The 27,903-nt window shown below is 36.8% G+C and overlaps 2 protein-coding genes across 2 annotated transcripts; one reads left to right on the top strand and one right to left on the bottom strand.

Moving 5' to 3' along the window:
* Positions 1 to 46: 46 nt before the first annotated feature.
* On the top strand, positions 47 to 3,128 carry LOC139147604 (NLR family CARD domain-containing protein 3-like). The gene is made up of 2 exons (XM_070718753.1): positions 47 to 174; positions 270 to 3,128. Exon 2 carries the CDS (start codon positions 280 to 282, stop codon positions 2,932 to 2,934), a length of 2,655 nt encoding a protein of 884 aa, XP_070574854.1. The 5' UTR covers positions 47 to 174; positions 270 to 279; the 3' UTR covers positions 2,935 to 3,128.
* Positions 3,129 to 6,242: 3,114 nt separating this feature from the next.
* Positions 6,243 to 27,201, bottom strand: LOC139147603 (copine-3-like). Its single transcript, XM_070718752.1, has 15 exons — positions 27,094 to 27,201; positions 23,188 to 23,477; positions 22,132 to 22,311; positions 21,428 to 21,502; positions 21,059 to 21,133; positions 20,020 to 20,103; positions 19,242 to 19,331; positions 16,585 to 16,680; positions 15,701 to 15,787; positions 14,900 to 14,959; positions 14,394 to 14,527; positions 13,866 to 13,972; positions 13,017 to 13,150; positions 11,728 to 11,964; positions 6,243 to 10,191 (listed from the first exon to the last, which is right to left on the bottom strand). The coding sequence occupies exons 2-15, from the start codon at positions 23,356 to 23,358 to the stop codon at positions 10,048 to 10,050; spliced, it is 1,674 nt and encodes a 557-aa protein (XP_070574853.1). The 5' UTR covers positions 23,359 to 23,477; positions 27,094 to 27,201; the 3' UTR covers positions 6,243 to 10,047.
* Between the last annotated feature and the right edge of the window lie 702 nt (positions 27,202 to 27,903).

The raw sequence follows: 27,903 nt of genomic DNA, 5'->3' as shown, positions 1-27,903 counted from the left end.
TTTAAATATTTTCTTCACTTACTTTCAGGAAACCTTAATGGGGAAAGTCATTGACGAACTAAAGTTTCACTATAAACATACAGTTGGGAGGACACAGCCTCTACCATGGCTTGATTATGATTTGGATCTGAAAGAAGAAGTGTACACCAGATTAGAAATAATAGGAGAGAGAAGGTAAAACTACCTGAAGCAAACCTTTACATTTAATAATTATTCCTATTGTCCTATCACCTTTTTCATCTAATATATTCACGTCTTATTTCTTACAGGGAGATATCAATGGAACAGATGTTTGATCCTCTTTCAAGGAAAGATGTACCAAAGCGTGTCCTTATATACGGCAAACCAGGAATTGGTAAAAGTACTGTTTGTCGGAAGTTAGCTTTAGACTGGACACAACCAACAACTAACTATGCCGTGTCCAATTTCGAGTTTGTTTTACTGCTCGAAGCCAAACATTTGAACGGTAATGTCTTGGAAGCTCTGTTTGACCAAATTATACCCATGGATTCTTGTGTATCCAGGTCAGAATTCAAAACATATGTATCAGAAACACAGCATAGGCATCTGATTGTAGTAGATGGCGTAGATGAAATGCACAAAGGTTTTGACACCGATTTGTTTAACATTCTCACTGGAAAGTTGTTGCGACACTGCACGGTGGTTGTCACTAGTAGGCCGGATAATTGGATGAAAATTGGCGCCAGCTATGGCATATGGTATGACAGGCACCTCAACATTAAAGGTTACACTTTAGAAAATGCCATCAAATATGTCGGCAGATATTTTCATTGTGTAAACCCCGAGTTGTCGTACAAAGGTCTCACAGAGGGAATGAAAGTCTCTCCCTATCTTAAAGACCTGGCTCACAACCCCCTTAATGTTGTCCTCATGTGTGTCCTATGGGAAGATATAGGGAAACTGCCTAACACAAGACTAGAATTGTATGAGGAATTGGTCTATTGTATATGTAGGAGATTCTGTGCAAAGAATGGCATAGAAATGTGCGGTTCCAACCTCCCTAAGATCTGTGAGAAATTGATGTTTCAAACATCTTCTATCGCTTTTGAAGGCTTTGAGTCTGGTTGTCTCACATTTGAGGAATCTGACATCAAAGAGAAATACAAAGATGACTACCTTTACTTGTTAGGTTTCATAACCAAAGAGCATAGTTCATCTCGTATCAGACGACACGAGATATACGTTTTTCCGCACAAAACCCTACAAGAATTCTTTGCTGCTTATCGTATAGCGAGATTTGACAAGGAAGTGCGTATTGAGATCTTATCAAAACTTGCAGCTGAATTTCCAAACAAAGGCGAAGTGCTTAAATTTGCGATGGGCATGCTAAAATCAGCCAAAACTGAGGAAATACCTCAAATTCTTGATCTCGTAAAGCCACCTTTAACGTCTATATGGCGAAGTCAGCGCACAAGAAGGCTAGCTTCTTTTCTTGAAGAAGTGCACCACAATTCAAGTTCACGTGAATTTCCATCGCGAGAAAAGCTGACCGAAGCGATTCCCTGCAGACGTAGTGGAAAATGCACAATAACTGAGCAGCATTCGTCAACTGGTGAAAGGGTTGATCTTCTGTATGAAAGTTTTGAAGATGTTTCGAATGCCGGAAAATATGTTTCAGGGGAGATACACATCGACTTCTCCGATTTCCATCTCATGAATAGACTCACGTTCATCGCACACATGATACGACATGCCAAAGTTTCCCATGTATGCATAGTTTGCCATTTGGAATCCTCTATTGATCGCTTTCTTGAGATCTTGGATGCCCTTCGACATAATGCATCTGCCACGACAGTCTGCTTTAAATTTTTGGTAGGAGCGAAGCCAATTGAGTCAGCTCTTAAGCGTGAGCTCGCTACTGGTGACTCACTCTTAAAAGATACTAATATCCAACTTCTCAGTTTGGAAATTGAACCAGCTTCTCCGGGAATACAGGCCCATGAGAGTCAGCTTGACTTTATTGTTGACCTAGTCTATGGCAACGGATATAATCAGAAGTCAACCCTTAAGGCAATAAGTATCTGTAGCACCCTGCTCTCTTCAGAACGTGTATCCAATCTCATTGGGTTTTTGCATCAGCACTGTTATCTTTTGCTCACGTTCGATATAAGTTATGCGACATTGTCTCATAGTACAATGTCAATGCTTGGGTGTCTCTGCAGTCATTCTGGTTCAATGAAAGGGCTATACATTTGTGACTGCACATTTGGCTTGGGTGACTTTGAGGCTTTTGCAAAGAGCTTGCTTGAAGGAAAGTACAGAACTTTGAATGACATCGCTTTAAGAGCTTGCAATTTGGATTCAACTTTCTGTCCCTCGCTCGGAAAAATGATCGAATATCTGGATATTTTGGCTCTCGATTTGAGCCACAATAAGTTAGATTGTGAGAGCATATTGATCTTGGAGAATTCAATAAAGAGCAGAACTACACTGGCATCACTCAACCTCGATTTCAATCCTATCTACGACAAAGGTGTTGAGTCTATTTCCAGAATCATAGAAGAAAACAAGAATCTGCATATTTTATATGCTGATTTCCAGCGCTGTTCAGCAGGTGCACTGCACCCTCCTGTTGGGTGTTCCATCGTCCGAGAAACAAAAACGCACCACACCAAGAGGACATTTAGTCTGAAGGCCCTGGCAAATTTACAGCAAGCTGCCAGATCAAGCAAGTGTCTGAAGTGGTTGGTCCTTCCACACTGTCACCCCGAAGAAGAGACAAAGTGCTTGGGTTTTGATGGCGATGGCAATTGTGTTGAGACTTCAGGATTTGCCTTTCCTGGAACATCTCTTCTTTCTGAGAATAAGCAAACGTTTTGCAGATATTGCTGTAGTAATGTATTTTATATTCAACGTGCTCGGGGCAGAGATTACAAACACGTGACATCAGATCAATCTGCTTCGCAATCCTGAACTTCATCCTTTGTTTCAGGCTGAATAGTGTCAACATTGCCATCATTTAGTTCCTTGACGCCATCTACCGCACCATGTACTGCTCTGATTGGCATATGTCATGTACATTCCGCTTGGGCTTATGCTGGTCTTTTTGTTTGTTTGATGAATCCATTACCAATTGCTGGCATCACAATATATAAATATTGGTACATGTTTTCTGGATCGTTTCATGTGTATGCTAGAAAAAGGTTCTTCTCTCGTATTAAGTTTTCAGGAGAAAAGGTCTCTGAACTGTAAACATTGAAATCATAATTGTTACAGTTCAGGACAGACTCTCCTTCAAGACTCGTTTTGAATCATCTACATGTCACATAGTACATCAATTCGATGTATTTGAAATGCATGTTATCTCTCCTTGGTCTACTGATGAGAAATCAATAGATTTCATCTTTGGGCCGGGCAAAATGAACATTTTGTTCGTTACTGAGAATGGAAATTGTTCCTGGGAAGTCTTAGTTTACTAAATGTGAAACGGTATGTCATCAACCTTTCTGAAAGCCGTTAACAATAGTACATTGTCAAACATACCAATAAAGGCTGAAGAGGTTGAAGTGGTACATGATGCAGAAACTGTCTGATGCCAGGCTGATGGTCCAGGAGATAATACGTATTTCTGTCATTATTAGAAAAAACAGATCCAGTTCTTCATTGACTGAGCTTAACCACAATTTTTTTACAATCCCAGCATCTCCAAAGGTGATGAATCAGAGATAATGATTTACGGTTGAATCAATCATTAGGACTGTGCAGAAAAGGCAGCTTTTGTGGCTTTCATCTGGAGATTTCTGAGTCTTTTTTGCTAGGTGCACAGCACCGTCTCATCGAATGTCATGACGTAAAGCTCACGTGGCATCAAAAAGAGACCATTTGCTCTGAATGCTATGACTTATGTCTAGTCATGCAGTCAATGGAGGGATTGTCTCCCAACACTGTCACCCAAATGAAGGCAAAATGTCCTAAGGTTCTAACACTGGTGGAAAATGTTTTAAGACTTGTGCATTTTGGAAATAAGCTTTCTTGTAACAGAAGACTACCTGCAGATACTGCAGTGGTTGTCTTACTGCTTAACCATGCGCTATGTACAAACACCAAAGTAATTCAGAATATGGGTCGTCTAAATTGTCAAAGGTTATTTATTGATAAAAAATGATGGCATTAGGAGATGCTTGTCTATTCCATAGAATTTGTAAACTGACAAAATTGAGGAACATGCATAAAACAAGTAATGCATGATAGCAGATCTAGGAATGATAAGACTACAGTAGGATGCTATGGTAATTTAGCTATTGTCTTAAGTAGTACAGTCTTTGAGATCAGTACAGTGGTGGTTATAAATTTTCGAGAATACACAGCTAATCAGGGAGGCACATCACTGGCTTTGATAGTGTTGCCATTGTAGGGTTCAAGACATCTAAAGCTAGCCTTACAAATATAGGGCCAAAGTCCCTGAAGCTACTATAGACATGGATACAAAATTAAGTATTTCCTTACTGTATGAAATTATCTCACTAAGGTCATCCTACGGACAAGTAAACTAAATATTAAAGCTGTCTGACCAGCGGTTTTGAAAGAACAAGCAACTCAACAGTTGACAGAGCTCTGTTGAGTTATGTAGAGAATAACCTTTTGTGACACATGTATTGATGAAGAAGGTGGATATCTTTGATTAACATTGTGAGTTCTGTTTAATAAGTTGAGACTGTACATACTCAGAGAAAGCACACTGAAGAGACAAAGGTTTGAAACTTAAGAAGTTCAAGGTCATCAAAAGCATTATAAGGAATCATGTTACACTTTCATTGCACTGTTTACACAGATTGCATAATTGCTATAAATAGAACATGAGGAATCTTTATACAGCCCAGCTTTACCATAAAAACGCTATCACTTTGACCACTCTTTTAATTGACCACTCTATTTTTTTCCTCAAAAAGTAATTTTATTTTATCCTTACCAAGTCAACCATACATGGAAATTAGAACTTTCTCTATCTCTATCTCTATCTCTATTGACTATTTTGAGCAATTTCTTTTAGATAACATACAGGGCACAATAAATGACGGTTCAGAATATGTCAAAGTTGGGATTCAGGAAAGTTGCCTTTACATGTTTTAATCCTCCAAGATGGTAAGCATTTCACTATGAACTGTCAAAAAAAGTTGAACTTTCTGATAATTCTACACTAAAATTATTTTGGCTTTGATGATTTCCTAATTAATTCAATTATTTAAAATCATATTAATATTTTTTTTCTGGGTGAATTGATAGGGTTTATACAGTACAAGAATTACATACAATGTAAGTCAAATTTGACCAAAAATGACAAAAAAATTCCTTAAAAATACAGATTTGCATATTTCATCACAATTTGAACAAGTCTAAGTTGGGTTACCCCTAGGGACCTGTATACCAAATAACAAAGCTGTCTGACCAGCGGTTATGAAGAAGAAGATTTTTTACCAAAAACACTTTTTTGGCATTAATTTGCCTATTTTCAACAATATCAAAAATTAAAAAAAATAGTTTCTCAAAATCGTATTTTCATCTACACAACAAATATCAAATCAGTAAGTACTGCGGTTCTCAAGATATTTGAGTGGACGGACGCCTCACAAACGGACATACATACATACATACATACATACATACATACAGACTGACGACGGACGCCGGACAGATACCCATCCCAATAGCTTCTATAGACTATAGTCTATAGTAGCTAAAAATATACGATAGCATTACACTCGAACTTCATGATTACAATATTCTAAAATGAATATCCTGGCTGTACATGCAAAGTGCCTTTTCCTAATCCAGAGTATTTCACTTTCTCTGTAACATACTATCAGCACCTCAAAATTAATTTAGTCCTAATCTTAACCACTTTGAAAGTGTCATTTAAGAGCAATTTTTACCAGCAGTGGCCACAATTCTCATAATCTATACCATGTAAACTCTTAACTTCGTACCCATTGACAGGACTAAGAAAGTTAGCTGTCAAACATTCAGCTGAGAAAGAACTCCAACAGGTATTGCAAAAGCCTGACAAACAACACAAAGTAACTGGAAGAGATCTAGGAATGGAACAATGTTTCATGAGACTTCTGCAAGGAAGAATTCAACACGGACTACGAGAGTTGCTGAAAGTTTGTGCAATACTACTTTTACTGTAGTGAAATGGACGTACAATTTATGAAATCAGATACAATCGTAATTGATAGTCTACATGAATGCATGTGTGAATAGAAACTCATTAACTCAATAGCTGATGACTATTATTTTATTGTTGGAGACAGAAATTCATACACCAAAGTAAAATATAGGTACAAAGTATACAGATGATCTTAGATTTTTTAAGTCATATATTTACCTTGATGTTTTGGATTTCATAGCTACTAAAAAATGTTACATGTATGTAAAGGTTTTGAAGTTTGCCGACATACACTATCAGCTCGGTGCTTGAATTTCTAGATGGAAATCTTTTGATACGTTGAACCGTTGGCAATACAGGAACCTAACATCCTGTCTAAATTGAGGAGTAACCAACACAGTCAGAAGTGACTATCATCTGGCAGTGATATCAGTCAATCGCAGGAAATCATCCTACAAAAGTTAGAACCTTGTCTGGAAGGAGGTAAAACATAGCCAAAACAATATCATCAGATCCACTCAAACATCGCTTGCAAATGATGCATTCTGAGCAGGATGTGTGGTGTTCTTTTGACTACTCATTAGCTCCTTCCAGACAATATTTAAAATTTTGTAGAGTTGATTTCTTTGTTATTGACTTATATTACTACCTAGAAGATAATTACTCCGTACAGTGTCAGCAACTCCTCAATTTAAACAGTATGTTTAGCTCTGGTATTGCCAATGGTTCAATGCAAACCACTGAAAAGTAACTGAAAATTTTCCTTGAAAGAAGGCACCATTTTTGCAGGATTCTGGTAATGAAAAGCTACTGGGTAAAATGGAAAAGACATTATCTACTGAAATACAAAACAAATGAAAAGCATGCTAAATTTCAAGCAATAAAAGTGTATAACTTAATGAAAAATATGTTACCTGCAATGATAAGAGTAATATACAACAATTTAATGCCTATGTTTATTACATGTACTCCTTTGAGTTGTTGGCAGCATAAAAAACTATGATTATTGACTGTAACCTGGTATGTCATGTCACCAATATCATTATAAACAATAGATTATAACTGATGTCATAAGACTCTTGAAAAATACTTCTGTATGTGAAGAATAATTTGAAGAATAAAGTAATATTGTAAAACACAGTTTTAAAACCACACAAACCTTTATACATAAAATAGGCTTCAAGGTCTTGCTATGACAAGAGCATAGACATAAATGATGGTGAAAAATTCTTGTTGAACTTACTGATAAGCGTTCCTCCATACTCATGGATGGGAGGAATGATGCTTCTGCTATTTTATATATTTTGAAATTAAATTCAATTTTTGGTATGCTCCCTTTGACAGCTTATATGAAGAGTGTAATTTGATCTGAAAATACTTTGAAGAATTGTAATGAGAATAAAGTTTCTATCTACATGAAAGCATGTGTGACACATATCATATGTTACTTGTTTTGATTTGTTTGTCTCAATATTAATTATTATAATTATGTAATTATGAAAGTACCTACTGTAGCTATCTATATCTTGCAAGTTCATTAAAGTTACAATATGGCAATGATAAAAACCCCACTCAAGTACTCTTTGACTAGTCCTGTGACCTAATCAAGTATATTATTTGCAAGTTCTTCTTGGCCAGCCTGACGTTATACGTAAAAGTGATGTTTTCAAATTACAAAGTGCTGTCATCGCACAATACATTCCTTAGATACATTTTGTAGTCTGGGTTGACTTAAATTTGACATTCCAATATACTAACTACCTGCCTGTTTGTTGGAATTCTCACTGACATTAATGTCAGCACTTAATATGTATTGGCCGTAACATTACAAAGTCAAAAAATTAATCATGCCTGATCAAGGGTATTTGAGGAAATTATGGAAAAATCTGCACGAATGGTATTCCAATGTGCAAAAATCTATGTATAATGATATGTACGTGCCTAATCTAGAGCCAAACATCTCTCCGCGAAGGGAATACAGGAACATCAGCCAGCCCAGAATGGTTCACACAAACTTCAAAATACATGTAATTGGTCAATTTGTATGACTCATAACTTCATGACAGTTGGAACATTTCTCAAACTTTGTCAGTATTTTGGCATCCATTCATTCATTTCTACATTTCTAACACCAACCTGCATGGCACAAACTGCACAGTGCCTTTTTTGACTCTCATCCTCCTTGTATGTATCAGATTAAAGCTAAGCACATCTTTGATGTTTTATAACAAGGCACTGAAACTTAAATTGTCTGTGCAGACCTATTTTTTGTTATTGAGTTCCCAGAAGAGGCTCAACCAACAGGTAAATATGCAAATGTCCTCCATGACTTATAAAAGTACCTATACATTACATTTCTCTCTGCAAGCTTGGCTACAGATTAAACCAGTCTAACAAGGTTGTGCAGAAAAATAGCAAAATTCAGATAGGTACAGTCTAATATCTATGATGATTATCTTTTAATTCATTGCTCTCCTTTGAGTTGTAGAGCTGCACAACCAATATAATTCTAAACTGTATCCTGGTATGAACGTCGCCCTATACCATCACAAAAGCCAAGGATACATGTATCTAAGAATGATAAAGGAAGACGAATAATTTACCATTGCAAAGCAATATTTAAAAGTGCACAAACCTTTTATAACTAAAACGTAATTTCAATATCTTGTCATGGAAAGATAAAAAGAAGATAAAAAATCTTTGGTGAACTTACTGGTATGAGTTCATTCATACTCATATTGGAGGGAAAAAATGAACTTTCTGCCAATTCAGGATTTTAAATGAAATTCAATCTTTGGTAAGCTCTCTTTGACAGCCTGTAAGAAGACTACAATTTCAGCTGAAACTATCTCCAGAATTGTATAGAGAATTAAGTTACAAACTACATGTAAGGACACATGACATTGATATCATGTAAATGTAATGATGATTTTGATCTGTTATCGTCTTAATATTAGTAATTATCAATATTTAAGTACCTATTGCAGCTATATATTGCGGGTGCAATTTACATCTGAAGAAAAATATTTCTATCGGACATTGCATTTGCTATATGGATGTACACAAAAAGTAATTGCAAATCTGAAGAAATTTTGACCTGTTGAGAGGCAGCATATACATAAAGCTGAAAATGTTACTTTGAAATTTGCTGTTCTTTGATTATTAGTTATTAATTACAACCACCAACCATTAAATACAAAATGCATTCTTTTAAGCATTGATAAGACGTTACTGTGCAATACTTTACATACGAGAGGATTTCATTTTCCATAGTTTTGTTATAATAATTGAACTACGAGAATCAGTACCGTCAAAATTATTTCTTCCTACATGTTGAAGCATTCTCGGCTTCCTTCACTGCAAAGATACAATGCTACAAAAATGTAGTAAAATGTAAGATAAGGAAATAAAATCCCCTAAAAAGAAAAGTATTCCACAGTGTAATATAGCCCTCAAGATTGGTCATCAGATGCACATGCACAGATTTTGTCTAAAAATGATAATCTTACGTATTCACAAATTTAGCAGCAATACTTTGTGTACAGCATTTGAAGACCCTTATCATTTGAAATCATTAACATTTTCCTGATTGCTTATGATTTTTTGAACACATCTCCATTTTGTCATATGTGTGTGGAAACAATATGTTGCCCTGTCTGCTTCCGTCATTGTGGCAGATATCTCAGCAACTAAGTAACTAGCAAAACTAGCAAAATGTTTGATTTGATGAAGGTGGCTTAGATAAGAAGAAGAAGAATGAGTGCTCTTCTACTGCTTTTTTGGTAAGACTGTCAACAAATGCAATATTTGCTTGTTGCCTTGAAACTCTAGCATGGTGCAATTGCATACAATGACCTGGCCTGGGGGCTTTAAAACTATCTTATCACGAAAGAGAATTTTTTTCAGTCTTTATCCAATGATTATGATGACGGAGGTGGAGCTGAGGCTTGGCTTTGAACATCATCAGGTCTTGAGTTGGGAGGGATTCCTCTTTTCTGAAAGTAATCTTTGACTTGCCCTGGTACCTCTGCAAGCACGTTCTTTGCAAGAGCAGCTTGGCCAGCCTGGTGTCAGAGAAAATAGAAAGAAGTCATTGACAATGGCATAGTCCCCACTTGTAATAGGAGTATTAGTCTTCATGGGGCAGGGAAATGTGGTCATTAAGAAGTATCACTGGAGGGTATATGTTAAGATCTATGGGCACATAGGTCTATGTTGTTGTTCCCAATTTGAAACACATGAGGCATGTCTAAGTTATGGTTCTAAATCTGACAAAAAGATCAGACCTCTAGCTGTATTTGCCAGCCAAGAAATACATATGCGCATAATAAATGAGGTACAAGATGTGACATCTTAAGGTCTAATATCCTATCAAAATTGAAGGGTATAGAACTTGTGGTTACTGTGTTTGCATATATATGTATAATCAAGGTCAAAGGTCATCAAGGTCATGTGACATTTTGAAAAAAAATCGTATTGCTAATTAATCCCTATATGCCAAAAATCAGACCTCTAGCTCTATTGGCTCGCTCAAAGTTAGATATGCACATAATTAATGAGGTACAATATGTGGCGTCATAAGGTGTCCCATCATACCATATATGAAGGGTGTAGCACTTGTGGTTACTGAGTTATGTATATTTGAGGTCAAAGGTCACGTTACATTTTGTCAAAATGTCTGAGATATGTGCGTGAACGGATGGACTCACGGATGGACTCACGGACAGACATGACCCAATCTATAAGCCCCCTGGACTTCATCCATGGGGACTAAAAACTGTGTCACTGCATCCTTTTTGCAATATGAATACGATGAGAAACTAAATTTTTATTTTTCTTGGCCTTATACATGGGAGTCTATGGAGAACTGCCTTATACATGGAGTCTATGGAGGTGTAAACTAAAAGTCCTCTAACACGGCCAACTTTGGTCACATTGTGAAACAAATCGACGTGCATCTGTATGGAGTAGGCTACTATCCTTGTGCAAAATTTGAAAGAAATTGACCAGGGCATGTCTGAGATATCTGCATGGACGGACGCACGCACTCACGCACGGATGCACGGACGGACATGAGTCAATCTATAAGTCCCCCTGACTTCATCTGTGGGGACTAATAAATCAATGCAAGATGAGAAATGATTTTGTGCAGTCCAACGTTACTGAAGACAATTCTAATTTTGCTTCAGGTAAGTGTATGTTCCCAAGCACTGCACATCCCTCTACTTAATTTTGTTTTCTTAGAATGGCTAGATTTTGACATTCCATTTCTAAGAGTCTGTTGGTTGTTTGGCTGAGGTAAACATCTGTTATTCAGTATTTCATCTGCATGATGACTATGATGATTTTACCAAATTCTTTTTAAAGTCCAATTAAGGATGTTAAAAGAAATTCTGTCAAAATCTTCAGATATTACACTAGAGTAATGTGTTGAAAACAAAGTCAACCCTGGTAATCTTTAAGTTCTAACTAAGAGCAAAAAATTTCACTGAAAAGTATCACTTTGAGGAGAGTAAAAGCTATAAGAAAACAAGCAGAAGTAACAACTCCTAGGAATGGTTCAAAAAATCCAAAATAATTGGAAATTTTTTATTCCTTACATTTTTGAAATCCCTGTATGGTACAAACTGTACGATATCTCTTGCCACCCTTTCTCCTCGTATCGTCTTGAGAACACCATCATCACCGTCCAAGACTCTCATGTCGGTGAAGTCTGCGTTGCCAACACCAACGATGATTATGGACATGGGTAAGTGTGAGGCATACACTATGGCTTCTCTGGCTTGGTCCATATCAGTTATGACTCCGTCAGTCATGACCAATAGGATGAAGTATTGCTGTGGGCAGATAACAATGTTGATAATGTCAATACCAGACTTGACGTGATCTGTTCTGCACACAAATATCTAATCTGTATATCACTATCATCACATCAATCGCCTGTAAATATAGTAAATCTAGCTGACTGTCACACCAAAACAGCAACAACTACATGTATGTCATATCTCTAAAATATAAGAGAATAGTTTTTTCTTTACCACCTTGGCACATGGCCACTTTCCAAGATATGCAAAATCTGTACTGCATTATTAATTTTTTTACTGTGTTAATTTGTTATCTTAACACCTTATGCAAGCAATGTCTATCTACATTAATGAATGATCCTCTGTAGATAACTTTTAGATACATTTGGATAAAAAGAAACCAAAGAAAGTCTAACCAATTATCTTCTATTGTCTAGCTTGAACTGGGACTGAATGAAAACACTTTTTGACAATCTTTTTATCAGACGTTGTACACATTTTTATGACACAGTTGTGAACACGGAAAAAAATACATTTTGGTGTTACATTTTGCATTTATTTTGTCTTATTACATGTATGGAGCCTCTCTTAGGAATATTTCACTTGCATGCCGATAAGAAACTACACAATGGGAAGGAAGTTTTGATGTCATGTCTGTGAAATGTGCAGATTCAGATTCAAAAGAAGTACTGACATTTTATGATTGCCTGCAAAGAATGCTATGCTGTCACAAATTTAAATTTACAACTACCAAAGACTTAACAAAATAAAGTGCATTCTTTAACAATACAATTTGTAACATTTCTATTTAAAGGTATGCAGTCAACGTCAACTGTAATCTACATATGCCCACATATACAAATGGTCAAAGGGGTGTTCCTTTGTATTCAAAATGCCCATGTGAGGACGCTGTTTTTAAAAAGCAGCCACCCGCTTAAAAATCTGTGATTGCTTAGATTTTCTCTTTCCATGGTAACTGTGACAAAATTGGAACAGGTGACAGCATACCTTTAAGTTTAGACGTCATGGTAAAAGAGGTTCCTTCTATTTAAGGGTAAAGGTCATGGTAAAAAGAGGTCACTTACCGAAGCACCTGGTTCCTCTTGAGCTGCCTTTGCAAATCTTGCAACATGGTTTATGATCGGTGATACATTAGTAGGACCCCAAAGCTTGACTTGTCTGATACAGTTCTCATAAGCCTGAAGCACACCTTGTACACCTGGTTGGAATTCATACAACAACCTAGTTCAGAAAATACATCACTTTCCCACGTAAAATGTAGACCTGCTGCTTGTGTGACAGAGTCATAGCCCATCACTTTCACCTTTTCTACGGTACTTTGAATCAACACTCAAAGCAAACATCTAATCTGTGCACAGGAAATTCAATTTGAAGAGAGAAGTAGCAAGTCAACTGTCCTTTGCGCTGTTAGGAATCACTATTCTTTTTACATGGCTGTGAAAATTTTAGGCACAGGAACACAGCTACACACAGAGTCCACTAGGAGCTAAAGAGCAATGTTCCATACTTTGTGGATACTGCATTTACCAACATAGATGATACAAAACAACTGCAGTCACATCACAGTGTGACTGACCACAACACTGAGTCTTCACAAACAATAAGGGGTGAGAATTTTTGCCAGTCCTCAGGTGTGGTTAAAAATGGTAACAAATGGTGCAAAGGGTTAAACAAAATTCAAAAATTAACTGTGGAACAACAACATTCCTTGCAGTACACATATACATTTGTATATCATACGCTTGAGTCAAAGACATGACTTATTTTGCTGTTTCACTAATTCAATAACTTGAAAAACATGTAACATCAATTTTTTGTGGAGTAAAAACAACAAAGCTGAAAGTCTAGCAAACACAGCTTTGTTTTCCTAACACAATAGTTTTGAGAAAAGCAGAGTATTGTTTGTTACAAACCTGCACAGAAGGGATTGCTCATGTTGAAGTTGACAGCGAATTCATGAGACACTGCGTAGTTTGGTGGTATTTTGGCTCCAAAGCCTAATGCTGGGAAGAGCTTATCACTGAAACAACAAATGCAGAGATATTCTTACACATGGTGAAGTTCGGAATTTCAAACAATATTAACTGACTGTGTACTGTACTTATATCTCGTTAGAATTATTTCAGTGAATGTTCGTTATCCGTTCACATGTTGTGTTAGTCCAGATTCTTGTTTCTGAACACTGTGTGCGAATATGCATGTTATTGCTCTTCCAACAAGAGTGTGTCAAAACATAGTATGATCCGATTGGATGCACATCACCAGTAAAGGCCAAACACTGAAACACTGTATACAAATGTTGCTTTCTCCGACAAAGAAACTACCTCAATGAAGTTAGATTCTCTAAAATATTCTACAACAAATCCATTCCCATGGGGTACATGCATCTGCAATTATTAGGAAGAAAATGAGAGATAACGGAGATTTAGATGCCGGGATACCTGTCATAATCCTGAACTACATTCCCAACTGCCATAATAGCCTGGGCATACTCATTTGGTCCGTACGGATTGATATAATGCAGAGATGACGGACTTGAGGGATCTCCATTGGATCCTGTGAAATCTATCCCAACCTGAAAAGTTAAGCAAAATTAGAAAATTTCATGTACATTGTATGCCAGGATACTTGTATCACCTTCTCTGAATATAAGTTCACAAAATTCAAGATCTAACAATCACTATACTTATCCGGAGGAGAACTACATTGTAAAGAGTGATCTGGGTTATTCCACTCAATGTTTCATAATTTTGTTTGTTTGTATGTTTGTTTGGGTTTTGCTTCTTTTACTTTTCATGAAGCTCAAATTTTGTCTTGATTTCATGCATTCTGGAAAAACTCACTGATAATTAAGACAGGTATTCATTGGTATACACACCAGAATAATATATTTGCGAAGTATGCTGTAATTTTGCACACACAAAAAAATTATGAAAGTTTCACTTACAGTGAAATTCAGCTGGCAGCCTCCAAAGATATAATCCAGAAAAGAATATTCTCTGGTCACCTAATATAAAAGGACAATTATAGCAACCTTTTAATGTCTAAACACTGACAAACTTGACACTAAGTGTGTATTTACTGCCTGAAACATGACAGAAAATCATTTTGGGAATTGACAATTAAAAAATTAGGGAGCCAACAGTGCCTATTTAAAGGAAGCTAAAAATTGCAGTTAAAATAGTAATACACTGCATTCTATACTTTGGAAATTGTTGTAATATGGTTTGTGTGAAGTGCACATTTCAGACAGATTAGTCAGTAAATGGGAAACATTGTCTCATGAAATGGCATGTTGTCTTTCATGGGTCAATGTCTTTCCGTCAAAAGTCACTAACAATACATGTACAATGTAAACGGCAGGAATTTCCTTCGTTGATCCTTTTCCTGCAGTCTATAATTTAATCTATGGGATAAGGTGATTTTGCACAAAACACTTTGGCTTTTGCTCAAAATCTCTTTTTTGCAAAGATTCATTCAATTTTCATTGATTTGTTACCCCAAGATTAAAGTACTGGTTGGGTTCACCTTTTAGCATGACAAGCAGTCGCAAGTTAGGTAAGACAGAAGTGTAAATTTATGCAAATTCATGATAAATATGTTGCCGACAGTTATTGGTGTATTTACATTTCAAAATGATAACCATTTTCTGTGGAGGAATTTCCTCTGTGTGTCATGACAACTACATGTACGTGGCAATTGGCTTTACATCTCCCTTGTACATGTACATAGAGGGCAGTGTTCTCACCTTACACGATGTCATGAACACCAGCCCAGAGTGAGCATAATTCTTCTTTTTCTTTTGCTTCTTAGGATGTATACACTGCCAGTCAAACTGTTTGTTATGAAACAATATACAATAACTGTGAGTGAGTAATAGTTACACTGAAAAGATTTCACAGGCAAATTTCATGAGCATTTTGCATGGGTGCTAAAAATACAGTATTGTATTAACACACTTAAATCATAACTTCTCTCACATGCTATGGTGCTGGATGTCGGGGTAAAGTGTGAGAGTTTCATAGGACTTCCTGAATTGCCCATGACCAGCATGTTCTGGAGAAAACAAACACTAACAAACACCCTCAAAGTGTTTGCTACATTCTTTAACTGAAGCTCTCCCCACTGAACAAGTCTTCATGTGATCAACTCGTGTTTTTTAAGCAAGTGAACAATATCTCTTATTGGTGTAGTTTAATCTTGTCACTTTCCACACAATTCATTGTCTTAAAAGATGGTATTTGGACAAAACAATTGTGCTCCCCTTTGACATGCAAAGAGTAAGCAATAAAACACACCCAGTGACGGTATACATGTACTATGAGATTTTGACCAGTTCACAACATATGTGCATAGCAAGTGCATACAGTATATGGACTGAACTGGTCAAAATTGAGTGGTAGATACCCGTTGCTGAGGTTGTTTATTGCTATTATATCATTACATTAAATTGAAAGCCTGCCGTAAAACATATAAAAGGGAATTTTCTCTAGCTGAGAGCTCGTGCCTGTTCAAACCATGCAATATTGTGAATATAGCATGATTGTTTTCAAGTCTCAACCAATCAGATCACTGTATTTGCACCATCAATATACCGGTACTCCTATAATATAATATATGACACGTATTTACCTGCCTGTCAGCATTATCAATAAGCTCCTGAACTGAAGTGAAGAATTCACCAATCAGATCATGGCTTCCATCACTATCCCAATCATAACAAATGACCTGAAATGAAAGAACAATTATGAATGGTAATCTCATTTTGGATCAGAGCATTTACAGTTCCATTGGTATTATTATAAACTTTGGTGTCAAACATTAATTCATTATTTTCGAGGTTTTGCTGTTGTTATGCCTCAGTTTTGAAGGTGAAATGAAATGCAATGACAAGGACAAATTGCCCGATCGAGAGAACTTTCTCAAATTTTATCCATAAGAACCTGGCAGCCTGTTAAATTTGCATACTACAATGATCTACAGTAATTTGCTTCTCTGTTTTATTTGCACAGAACTTAAAAACATAGGGCCAAAGTCCCTGAAGCTACTATAGACATGGATACAAAATTAAGTATTTCCTGACTGTATGAAATGATCTCACTAAGGTCATCCTAGGGACATGTAAACCAAATATTAAAGCGGTCTGACCAGCGGTTTTGAAAAAAACAAGCGACTCAACAGTTGACAGAGCTCTGCTGTGTTATGTAGAGAATAACCTTTTGTGACACATGTATTGATGAAGAAGGTGGATATCTTTGATAGCTCATTTCAGGATGGCCTGACCAAAAAGGGAAAAAAATTCCGTAAAAATACAAATTTGCATATTTCATGAGACTATATTAGTCTATAATAGCAAATAAACGAGAGTTAATTACATTCTAATTAAGAAACAAGACTTGCTTAAATCAAGATTTACGTCATAAAAAAAACAGCGTATCTGTCAGGTTATAAAGAATCTTGAGCAGGTTATCTTTTAATATCAGTATTTTCATCCTATTAACCAAGCATATTTTAACTTTCAAATTAACATTGTAAGTAAGTTCTGTTGAATAAGTTGAGACAGTACGTACTCAGAGAAAGCACACTGAAGAGACAAATGTTTGTAACTTAAGAAGTTCAAGGTCATCAAAAGCATTATAAGGAATCATGTTACACTTTCATTGCACTGTTTACACAGATTGCATAATTGCTATAAATAGCACGAGGAATCTTACAGCTCAGCTTTACCATAAAAACCCTATCACTTTGACTACTCTTTTAATTGACCACTCTATTTTTTTCCTCAAAAAGTAATCTTATTTTATCCTTACCAAGTCAACCATAAATGGAAATTAGAACTTTCTCTATCTCTATTTATTTGACCACCCTATCATGACAAACTATTATGAGCAATTTCTATTAGATAACATAAATGGTGGTTCAGAATATATCAAAGTTGGGATTCAGGAAAGTTGCCTTTACATGTTTTAATCCTCCAAGATGTTAAGCATTTCACTATGGACTGTCAAAAAAGTTGAACTTTCTGATAATTCCACACTAAAATTATTTTGGCTTTGATGATTTCCTAATTAATTCAATTATTTAAAATCATATTAATTATTTTTTTCTGGGTGAATTGATAGGGTTTTATACAGTACAAGAATTACATACAATGTAAGTCAAATTTTGACCAAAAATGACAAAAAAATTCCTTAAAAATACACATTTGCATATTTCATCACAATTTGAACAAATCTAAGTTGGGTTATCCCTAGGGACCTGTATACCAAATAACAAAGCTGTCTGACCAGTGGTTATGAAGAAGAAGATTTTTTACCAAAAACACCTTTTTTGGCATTAATTTGCCTATTTTCAACAATATCAAAAAATTAAAAAAAATAGTTTCTCAAAATCATATTTTTCATCTACACAACAAATATCAAATCAGTAAGTACTGCGGTTCTCAAGATATTTGAGTGGACGGACGCCTCACAAACGGACATACATACATACATACATACATACATACATATATACATACATACATACATACAGACTGACGACGGACGCCGGACGGATACCCATCCCAATAGCTTCTATAGACTATAGTCTATAGTAGCTAAAAACCACGGAGCTACATGTAGCTCATGGTGAAACACATTTGCAACTTAGCATCCACATAGCTTGACAAAGCACTTTTTCCATCTCATTGCTAATTTCCATATGACACAATGCAATACATTTGCACATTTCTTGAATAAAGACGTAATCAAAGCAATAAAAGGAAACAACAACTGACCATACTGTTGTCTGTGTAAATATTGAATGAATCATACAGAAAGGTAAATATCTAAACATGGATGTCCTTTACTACCTCCATGACCCCAGTAAATCACTATCTAGAGGGCAAGAGCTTTGTCTTGGATTAATTTCACAATTTTTATTGGTGTTATCGGTCATATTTGCATGTGCGTCACCTTACTCCTACTTCCCAGCTGATGACAGCACAAGAACTGCATTTACCACACAGCTGTACGCTCATCAGAGTACTGGGCAGATCTGCCTAGAATTGTTTGTTTTCATTGACCCTAAATTATCTCACCTCCTTGTACAGTGTATTTTCATCAGTATGGATCTATCTTTTACTAGTTGAACAGCTAAGCACATTCAATGAATTCTTAACTCAACTGCTGAAAATCGGTATTTTTCTCGAAAACAGAGAAAAAGTTGAATTTTCAATACTACATATTTCTGGGGAAAAGGTCATCTTGGAATCACCAAAACGACCAAAAAAGAAGTATCGAATTTACCTTGATTTTTTTCTCGTAATCACCATTGCACAACGATTGTACAGAAATCTTGAAAGGTTTCCATGTCGGATTTTGATTGTTCTTGATGACCTGTGATTTCATTGAAACAAAAACAACAACCGGTAGAATTTAACACACGAGTGATTTCTAGACAGGCTGTCATGGCACTGATTGTGTGATCGCAACTTTGTCAACTCTGGCTACTTTTTGAAGGAATCCATTGCTGCAACCATGTGACGTGTCATCATAACCGTTTTCATATCAACATTGGCAGTAAACGGGAGCCATCTCATCATCCTTGTACGCAGAAATTTTGAAAGTTTGGCATAACATTCAGAGAAAATATTTACATTTTCAATGCAATAATTGTGATTGACATCATTTAAATCAATCTTGTTGATTAGAAAAAAACCCCTCAATATACCAGGAAGTGCTCAATTCTCTATAGCATAAAATGGGCTGTTAGTCTAACGTTATATATTTGCATCAGATTCATAATCCATTATAGTCATGTGACCCAGAAAATAGAAAATTTTTAGCAAACTGACAAGCAACTGAATAGCAAGTTGCCTTTGAATTATATATCAGGAAATAGTTTCCAGAAGTTAGTAAGAAGGACAGCCTCTATAAGTATGATTATGAACCAGTTATTCCCTGTAAACTGTAACAGGTCCATACTCACCACTGGGTTTGGACCAAATCATGCTGGTAAAAGGGTTAAATAGCTACAGATAATTGAGAAAAAAAACTTAAAAACTGGTAAAGGTGTGCTGCTTACCTCTGTCCGATGAACAAGAATAAAATCACCACGGTTATCAGCCTTCCAGAATTCCAAGTACGGATCAGATTTACCAAAGAGATCCTAGCATTCGGGGAAAAATACAGAAAAGTAAAATATCCAACAAAGTGTTGACATGTATGTCAGAAAGGAAGTGGTTTGTATGGTTTACCTGTGGCACTCTACTGTTGCACACTAAGTGATTTACAGATATTCTGAGTCAATTCGACAGTTTTCCACCAAGTTACATAGCCTGTAATGTTCTACTCAGGTAGAATGCGACGCACGGACAATATTTGGACTCTCAAACTTTTTCAGTTCTCTTCTTATCTACCTCTTGTGAGAGTTCATTGTGAAGCCCTTGCAGTAAGAAAAACACCATTTAGTGGTATAGCCACAAACTGATGACGTCAAATCGCCGTACACAAAACACAGACGCCTTGTATTTATGACACTGTGTATTGTGTACAGTAACTTGACGTCATCAGTTTGTGGCTATACCACTTGTAAAATGATGCCATAAGTAAAACTTTCAACCTCTTAGTTTCTTGAAAATCGAAAATTGTACTTTTCTTCATAGAGTTAACACTGAGATGGCAGCCATTTTGAATTTCAAATATCTGTAAATCTTGGGTACTACAATTTGTTTCTCTGTTACCAGTATGTCAGCATGTTTCAAGAAGTTAAAAGATAAAAAGTACTTATTCATATCAAACAAAATGCATGAAAAAAGTTCACAAGAGAGCGACTATGTCCTTTTAAGATAGGGTATCTATTAAAAATTCAAATTTTGGAAGACCTCACAATCATGAATACATCAAGTTTGAGATGTCAAGTCAAATGGGGTCACAAAAAGTATATTCCAGGGTCACAAGGGTGTCTCAGGCGAAGAAGCAGAATGATTAATTTTGTGATGAAAGATGAAATGAAGCAAAATTTTATGACTGCAAGGGTGACACGGTCACAGTGAATATTATTGAATGAGTTCTTCCGTATGATATTATTTGGTTTGAAACGTGACACACCTGCCAGTATTTACCTTTTTATCAAGTTTTTGTGCTCGGAATGACAAGTTCAAGACATCAGTAGAACCAGAAACCTCCTCAGCAACAACCTTGAAGGAGACAGACAAGCTTTGGAGGTTAATCGGGTAAAACTTATATTCCTGAGGGAGTCCATCTTCTGAATTCTGTATTTCTATTCCGATATATGAAAAGAAATCTACAACTTGATTAAATGTGTAAGATACATCGCTCAGTGCTGACTTGGCAAAAGCATGACGGGTACTAAGATATCGTTACATTTTCTGTGCTGATACAGTTTGTTTTGTTGTTTTCAAAACGATAGCTGCCCCCATGATGTATGATAGCATATGTGGAAACGATGCAACACAACCAATAACACTCACTGTTATTGTGCCATGGCCAGCGGGCTTCCCTGATTTCAACACTAAAGGTTTGGTGTAGGTTCCACTGGACACAACCTGCAGTATGGGAGATAGAATGAGAAAAAGACTGAATGCAGATCATCACTGTTTTACCACAGTTCATCTTACAGAAACAGCAAAAGGTTCAAAATTTTCTTACTTTACAGGGTAGAATGCACCTCGAGGACAGATATTCAGGCTCTCAAACTTTTGCAATACAATTTTTGGTCTATCACTTGTGGAGGCTCATTTTGAAGATCTTAGATTATCTGAAGTTTTCACCGGCTCAGTTTTGTGACAAATGAAAATTTAATTTTTTCTCCATTGAGTTATGTAGGGATGGCGGCCATTTTGAATTTCAAGTATCAATACGGTACTACCAAAATATACAAAAATTTGCACAGAGACCCCTGATTTTTAATCTCAATTTTGAAAGGGAATTGTTGAAAGTTTCCTTGAGGAAAGTTTGAGCAAAAGTTCAAGTCTTTCACATAGGAAAGCATTGATAGTTCCACAAAAGTACCTGGGCATCAATCAGTTCTCTATTTTTCCCAGATATACTTTTATTTTTGGAATGTTAACATTCCCACATGTTGAGCTCAACTGGAAAACAAGTTAACAGCCCCAGACCTACAAATTCACAATCACAGTATGACAAAAGAGCATTTTCTCTGAAATTCTCTGACCTGGCCAAGCGTAGTTTCGTGCTGCCCCAAGAAGTCATCATCATCTAGCTGGACAGTTGTGTTATCAATGTCGTAAACGGCGAACTTCAACTTCTGTACTTCTTCAAAGAAGTAGTCCACTGTCAAGGCTTTTGAGAATGCTGGGTTCAGACTGTTTTTCACTCTGTCTGTTCTTGCGACCTGCGGTACAGTGAAAGCAATTGAGGTCACGATGGTGAACTTTGCCCAGTTACCATGGTGATGAGTGACTACAATGCCCAATGGCAGAGAATGATTAATTTAGTACAGCCATTTGCTGTATCCTGATTGGCTTCTCCTCACACATGTGGGTAACATTGGCAGCTAGTATCCAGGGAAAAACATCCCATTCTTAGCACAGCTAACAAATATATTAAATAATTCACAACCCTCTCACAGAGGATGTCAGGAAAGGTAGCATTAATAGTTATTGCCCAGAAAAGGAAATCAACAACTTGGATTTTTACAGAAAACCATCAGGGCTTGGTCGAGAATGTAATACAATAATGACCTCATTAAATTTCAGCCACAGGTTAGTTTTATACAAATTTGTTATCTAAACTAGGACACTGTTACAGTATACATAGACAAGTGTACATACTTTAACTATGTACACTATTACTATTTGGCAATACAGTACATAACATAATGAACTTTAAAAAATATTAACTAACGACATTTTTTGCTGTGGCCTTGAAACAGAATACAGAGTGAATGATCAATCATGAGATTTTCAGAAAGTTTCCATTTTTTTCTTGTTTTGATGACAGAAAAGACGGTGTCAAAACTCCAGAAAGGTGCTGGCTTTGTAGGAAGTTGATTTTGAAAAAGGAAGGTTGATTCATTGTGAGGATATAGGGAAGTAAAAGTACCGTAAGAACATTAGCTCTGTGGAATTAGGTTTGTAATTTACACATGAAATTCCCCTGATTTAACCCTTTCATCCCCTCTTTCAAATGTTGAGGTCCAACTGTTCCATAATTCGGGGTGAATGGGTATTTTTACAGAAACAATTCTCTGCAGATCTATATCTCTCACCTCGTACCATCGACTCCCATGTTCCATCAACAACACGACTAGCGGATCTGATTTGGAAGTCACATCCTTGTCAAGAAGCTTATGGCAGGAAATCCTCAGTTCCACTTTGGTGGCTGGAGTTCCGGCCGACCCCGGCACCATGTGGGCTGCCATGGTATACGGTGCTGCCATCTCAATGACGGAGACCTGGGGACAGCTCCCAAGATAAACTACGGCTCGACTGGATGATATCAAGGATAGTACAGTCACAATGTAGTTTAATATCTACATTCACATATAAAGTATTGTACCTGTAATGAAAATGTAGACAACGAACGTGACATTGAAGTACAATTTCCGACAGACTGTACTTCACACTCTTCCAGTGTGTTCTCCAGGATGCATGTTTGTGCCGATTCCCCCTATCTCATCAAAATCCCCCTTAAAACAATTACAATGATGGGATATGTAACCCCTCTCCAACGAGGTTTGAGATTATGATTTACACAGAGTATTTATAATAAAATTCCACTTCATTATTACTGTCTATGATGTAACATCATACAGTTGATGTAATCCACTTCATGGTTACTGTCTATGATGTAACATCACACAGTTGATGTAATCCACTTCATGGTTACTGTCTATGATGTAACATCATACAGTTGATGTAATCCACTTCATGATTACTGTCTATGATGTAACATCACACAGTTGATGTAATCCACTTCATGGTTACTGTCTATGATGTAACATCATACAGTTGATGTAATCCACTTCATGGTTACTGTCTATGATGTAACATCATACAGTTGATGTAATCCACTTCATGGTTACTGTCTATGATGTAACATCATACAGTTGATGTAATCCACTATCTGTAGCCACAGTAAAGTCATACAAGCTTCCTATCTGTAAAAGGATGAGATATGACTGAAAGACTGTCATTTATTTGATATCTGATCAATGCTATAACGTAAATTTGCTAATACCTTGAACAAAATTTGGGTAACTTAATTTGCATAATCCATTGTAGTCCCCCTTAATAAGTACCCCCGCCCAATTCAAGCAGGGGGTAGGGGTGGGGGGAGAGGGTTGGTAACATACCCACCTTGTGAGAGCAAACACTGCTTTTCCGGCCAGGTTCATTTGTCAAGTACTAAAGATTAACTGTTAAACCCAGAAGAGGGTAATTTTTCTGATATCATAAATTTTGAATGAAATTATCAGGAACGGAAAATCAAATCTGTCATTCTTTGGAGCTGTCAACAACAGACGGATGATTACACAGTCTCACTGACAGTCATGTTGAAGTTCAAAACGTTCATTGCTGCTCTCTTGACTTTGCCATGGATTAAAATGAATTTCCATTATGCCATGATGGTTATTGAATGCAAACGTGATCAAGTGTTTGGCATTTGAAAATACTCTGGGGATGCATTATCTCAGAATTATGAATCCAAAATGGAATATCAAATGAGCCTAGAGGTCTGCTCTACATAAGGACAGGATACCTCTTGAGGCCCCATACAGTGATACATTTACAGCAAAATATATACTTCATCACTGTCGATCTCTTCTGGATTTTTTGTTATTTTTACCATTGGCAGACATGCCTTGTCTCTAAATTTTTTTATGATATACTTCAGTGTCATTTATACGTATCGTTTCTCATATTGATTCAATAATTTTTCATTTTCCTGCATTGAATTCTAAACTAATTAAATATTACGTTTTCTTCTAATTTTGTCTGCATACCCTCATTTTGTGATGACTTTCTTTGTAATCAGAATTAAATTATTCATAATAATAACAATGATGTTTATATAATCAATGACATTGGCTACTGCTGTTTAATACTGAAAAATAAATTGCCTGTCAAGTCCGGTGAAATGTTACCTAGCAAAGGAAGAGAAGGTATCTAGGCTATAGAATTCTAAGACATTGTTGGTGTTTTACATGAAACGGTTGCCACTACCATGGAACTGGTAGCTCCATGCCACTACATACCTACCTCCCAACACCTGAAAGACGACTGCTGACACATAACTAGCTGTGGAAACGCAGCTATCTGTTGGCGGGGTGGCGTGCATCGCTATGCGGGTCATCAAAAGGTCAACCCCGCCACGGATACGCAGATATCTGTTGGCGGGGTAGTGTGCATCGCTATGCAGGTCATCAAAAGGTCAACCCCGTCACGCATGGGAGTTGACCTTTTGATATGATGACCCGCAACCAACGTGAAGTTGGCATCATCCTCATCCTTTTCCTCAGCCTCAGGTGACCTTTCTAGCTGACGCTGAAAATGACGCTACTCAGCGTCAGCTTCAGCGTCGTATCCGAAGATGACGGATAAATGATAAAATTCGCCCAAAACTTAAGAAAATAACAACTTCATTCTTTCTCAACTTTCTTTTCAATCACAAAACTGGTTCGCAGGTAATATTTTATCGTTAGAATATCTCATACAAAGTAGTTTTTCGGAAATGTTCGTATTTTTCAGTCCATGGATCCGTGGATGTGTTTGTTGGTATCCTCTAAACTCTTGCGTTAAGATTTTCCAAAAATTGGTGTAAAAAAGTATACGTGGTCCGAAATGTGTAAAAATCGCCACCATGAGAGGCGATATGAAAGCCCTAATTATTCAGAGGACATATAAAACAATTAACTGGTATAACTATGACTTGAGGCCTGAAAAGTCAACGTATTAACCCTTTTCCTGCCAGACAGTATTAGGACTATTACTTCCCCATCAGCCAAGTCAGTAAAAAGCGGTATTGAGCCAGAACATGACCTATTTTCACCCGCTCGGCTTGGTATGTTATAGCATCTTTAGTCCAAAAAAATCAAGTTTACAGTATTTATGTTTTCAACAGCCTTCAAATGTACAGTATTATGTTAAAATACACCATATGGAATATGTTGTGTTTCATTAATTTTAACCATCTTGACCTGATGGTGAAATATGGACTTTAAGGAAATTAAGGGCTAAGAATATTGCGTTATAACTACATCGTGAGAAACGGATATTAAGAGGAGAGTATTATGAAATACAAACCCCACTGTGTTTTGATTAATATTTACAGTGATATGAAACTTGGAGCACATTTTTAAAGTCGTTTTTACACTTAACATTCCATCAGACGCATTCGGGAATAATCGGATCTGACGCCGGTGAAGCTGACGCTGTAGCGTCATCCTCATCCTCATTTTCGCGTGACCCCTGAGGCTGAGGATGAGTATGACGCCAACTTTACGCTCGTGATGCACGCTACCCCGCCAACAGATAGCTGCGTTTCCACAGCTAACACATAACATGCACTGCATAGCAGGGCTGTGTGTTACTGGCGTTATACGGCCGTAAAACGCCGGTAACACACAGCCCTGCTATGCAGAGCTAACACATAACATGCACAATGTGTGAATGGCACCATGTACGGCTGGTTAACTTGCTTTGAATCACCCTAAGGTCTGTCTCAGCTTGCGTACATGAAGCTTGCAATGATCCTAGTATAACAGAGGTAACCTCCAATGATGATCCTAACGACATGTTTTGAGCACACGCACAGGACCGTGATTAAAACTTCATCAGCGGATGCGTTTGCTTGTGAATATGTATGGGACGTGATCAAGTGTCGACGATCAAACAAACAACATACAGGACGCTGCTGTAATGACACACCGTCCCCGATGACTAGTACTGAATACAACCACAACGTGCAATATTAAAAGAATGCCTTACTTTTAATTTACGACACACATAATAACGCATAATAAATAACTGGGTGTGTTTAGAGTTCGCAATGAAAGGGAACGATACCTTGTCAACATCCATAAACGTACAATGATATTCAATTTCTCAATACATCGTCCGTTCGCGAAAACCAGCCTCTGCTACCTTTTATAGTTTACAAAGCAAACACTCACCTGGTCTCTTGTTGAACCCCGCAAACAAGATCAGCAGTCAAAATTACAGACGCTCACACTCAGACAGACAGAACTCAACATGCAAACAGGTCTTCCGTGTGTTTGCTTCCTTTCATTACTCCACGCATGGTTACCTGCTCCGGCGCCACCTATAATAAGCTACATTGGGGACTGTTGTTTTTATAGCATCGTCCGTACACGGTCCGTGGTCCGGAATAAGGACGGAGACGCGAAACGACAAGATTATATGCCATTTGAAACTAAACAAACACGTCCGATTTTTTTCTAGATCCATAACAAGAGGAAAATTACTTGTTTTGCCATTTTTCGTTGCAATCAAAAAATACATAAGACAAAGTACGTCTTTTCCCATTTTCTTTGAATATGGAGAAATATATAAACCTCACTCGAGTCCTGTTTTTGTAAAATCATGGGGAAGAAAGGAACATTGATTGCACCAACCGTGAGTCACAGTGAATTCCTTAGTGGTAGTGAACTAACATATTGATTTACATAAGTTTGTTATGGATAATGTATTGCTAATTCAAGTTGCTAACTGCAGATCGTAATTATTGGCCACTGGTTGACATGCTTGTCCAATCCTTTTCATTGACAGTAGACTACCGTTTATACTTTTATTGTGCTTGAACCGATGTTTTTTTGTTTCGCTTTTGTCTATGCTTTTTATGGGTGAAATCAAACAAAAGGGCTGATAAATTTCATTTATAAGGTGAGTTTAAATAGTCTACTAAATAGTTTGATGACATCAAGTAACGTTTAATTTCATTTAATTTAACACAAATTAATTGC

The sequence above is a fragment of the Ptychodera flava genome, chromosome 13 (genome assembly GCF_041260155.1).
Source record: "Ptychodera flava strain L36383 chromosome 13, AS_Pfla_20210202, whole genome shotgun sequence".
Classification (NCBI taxonomy): domain Eukaryota; kingdom Metazoa; phylum Hemichordata; class Enteropneusta; family Ptychoderidae; genus Ptychodera; species Ptychodera flava.
Note: the sequence above shows the minus strand (reverse complement) of the source record. Positions and strands in the feature narration are given on the sequence as shown.

Excerpts from the sequence above, each read along its gene's own strand:
- LOC139147604 (XM_070718753.1), top strand. The coding sequence starts at position 280 with ATGGAACAGATGTTTGATCCTCTTTCAAGGAAAGATGTACCAAAGCGT.
- LOC139147603 (XM_070718752.1), bottom strand. The coding sequence starts at position 23,358 with ATGGCAGCACCGTATACCATGGCAGCCCACATGGTGCCGGGGTCGGCC. Across the intron at positions 19,332-20,019 it reads TTCTTGTTCATCGGACAGAG|GTCATCAAGAACAATCAAAA; the intron begins GTAAGCAGCACA and ends ATGAAATCACAG. Across the intron at positions 14,960-15,700 it reads TGTTCATGACATCGTGTAAG|GTGACCAGAGAATATTCTTT; the intron begins GTGAGAACACTG and ends CTTTTATATTAG.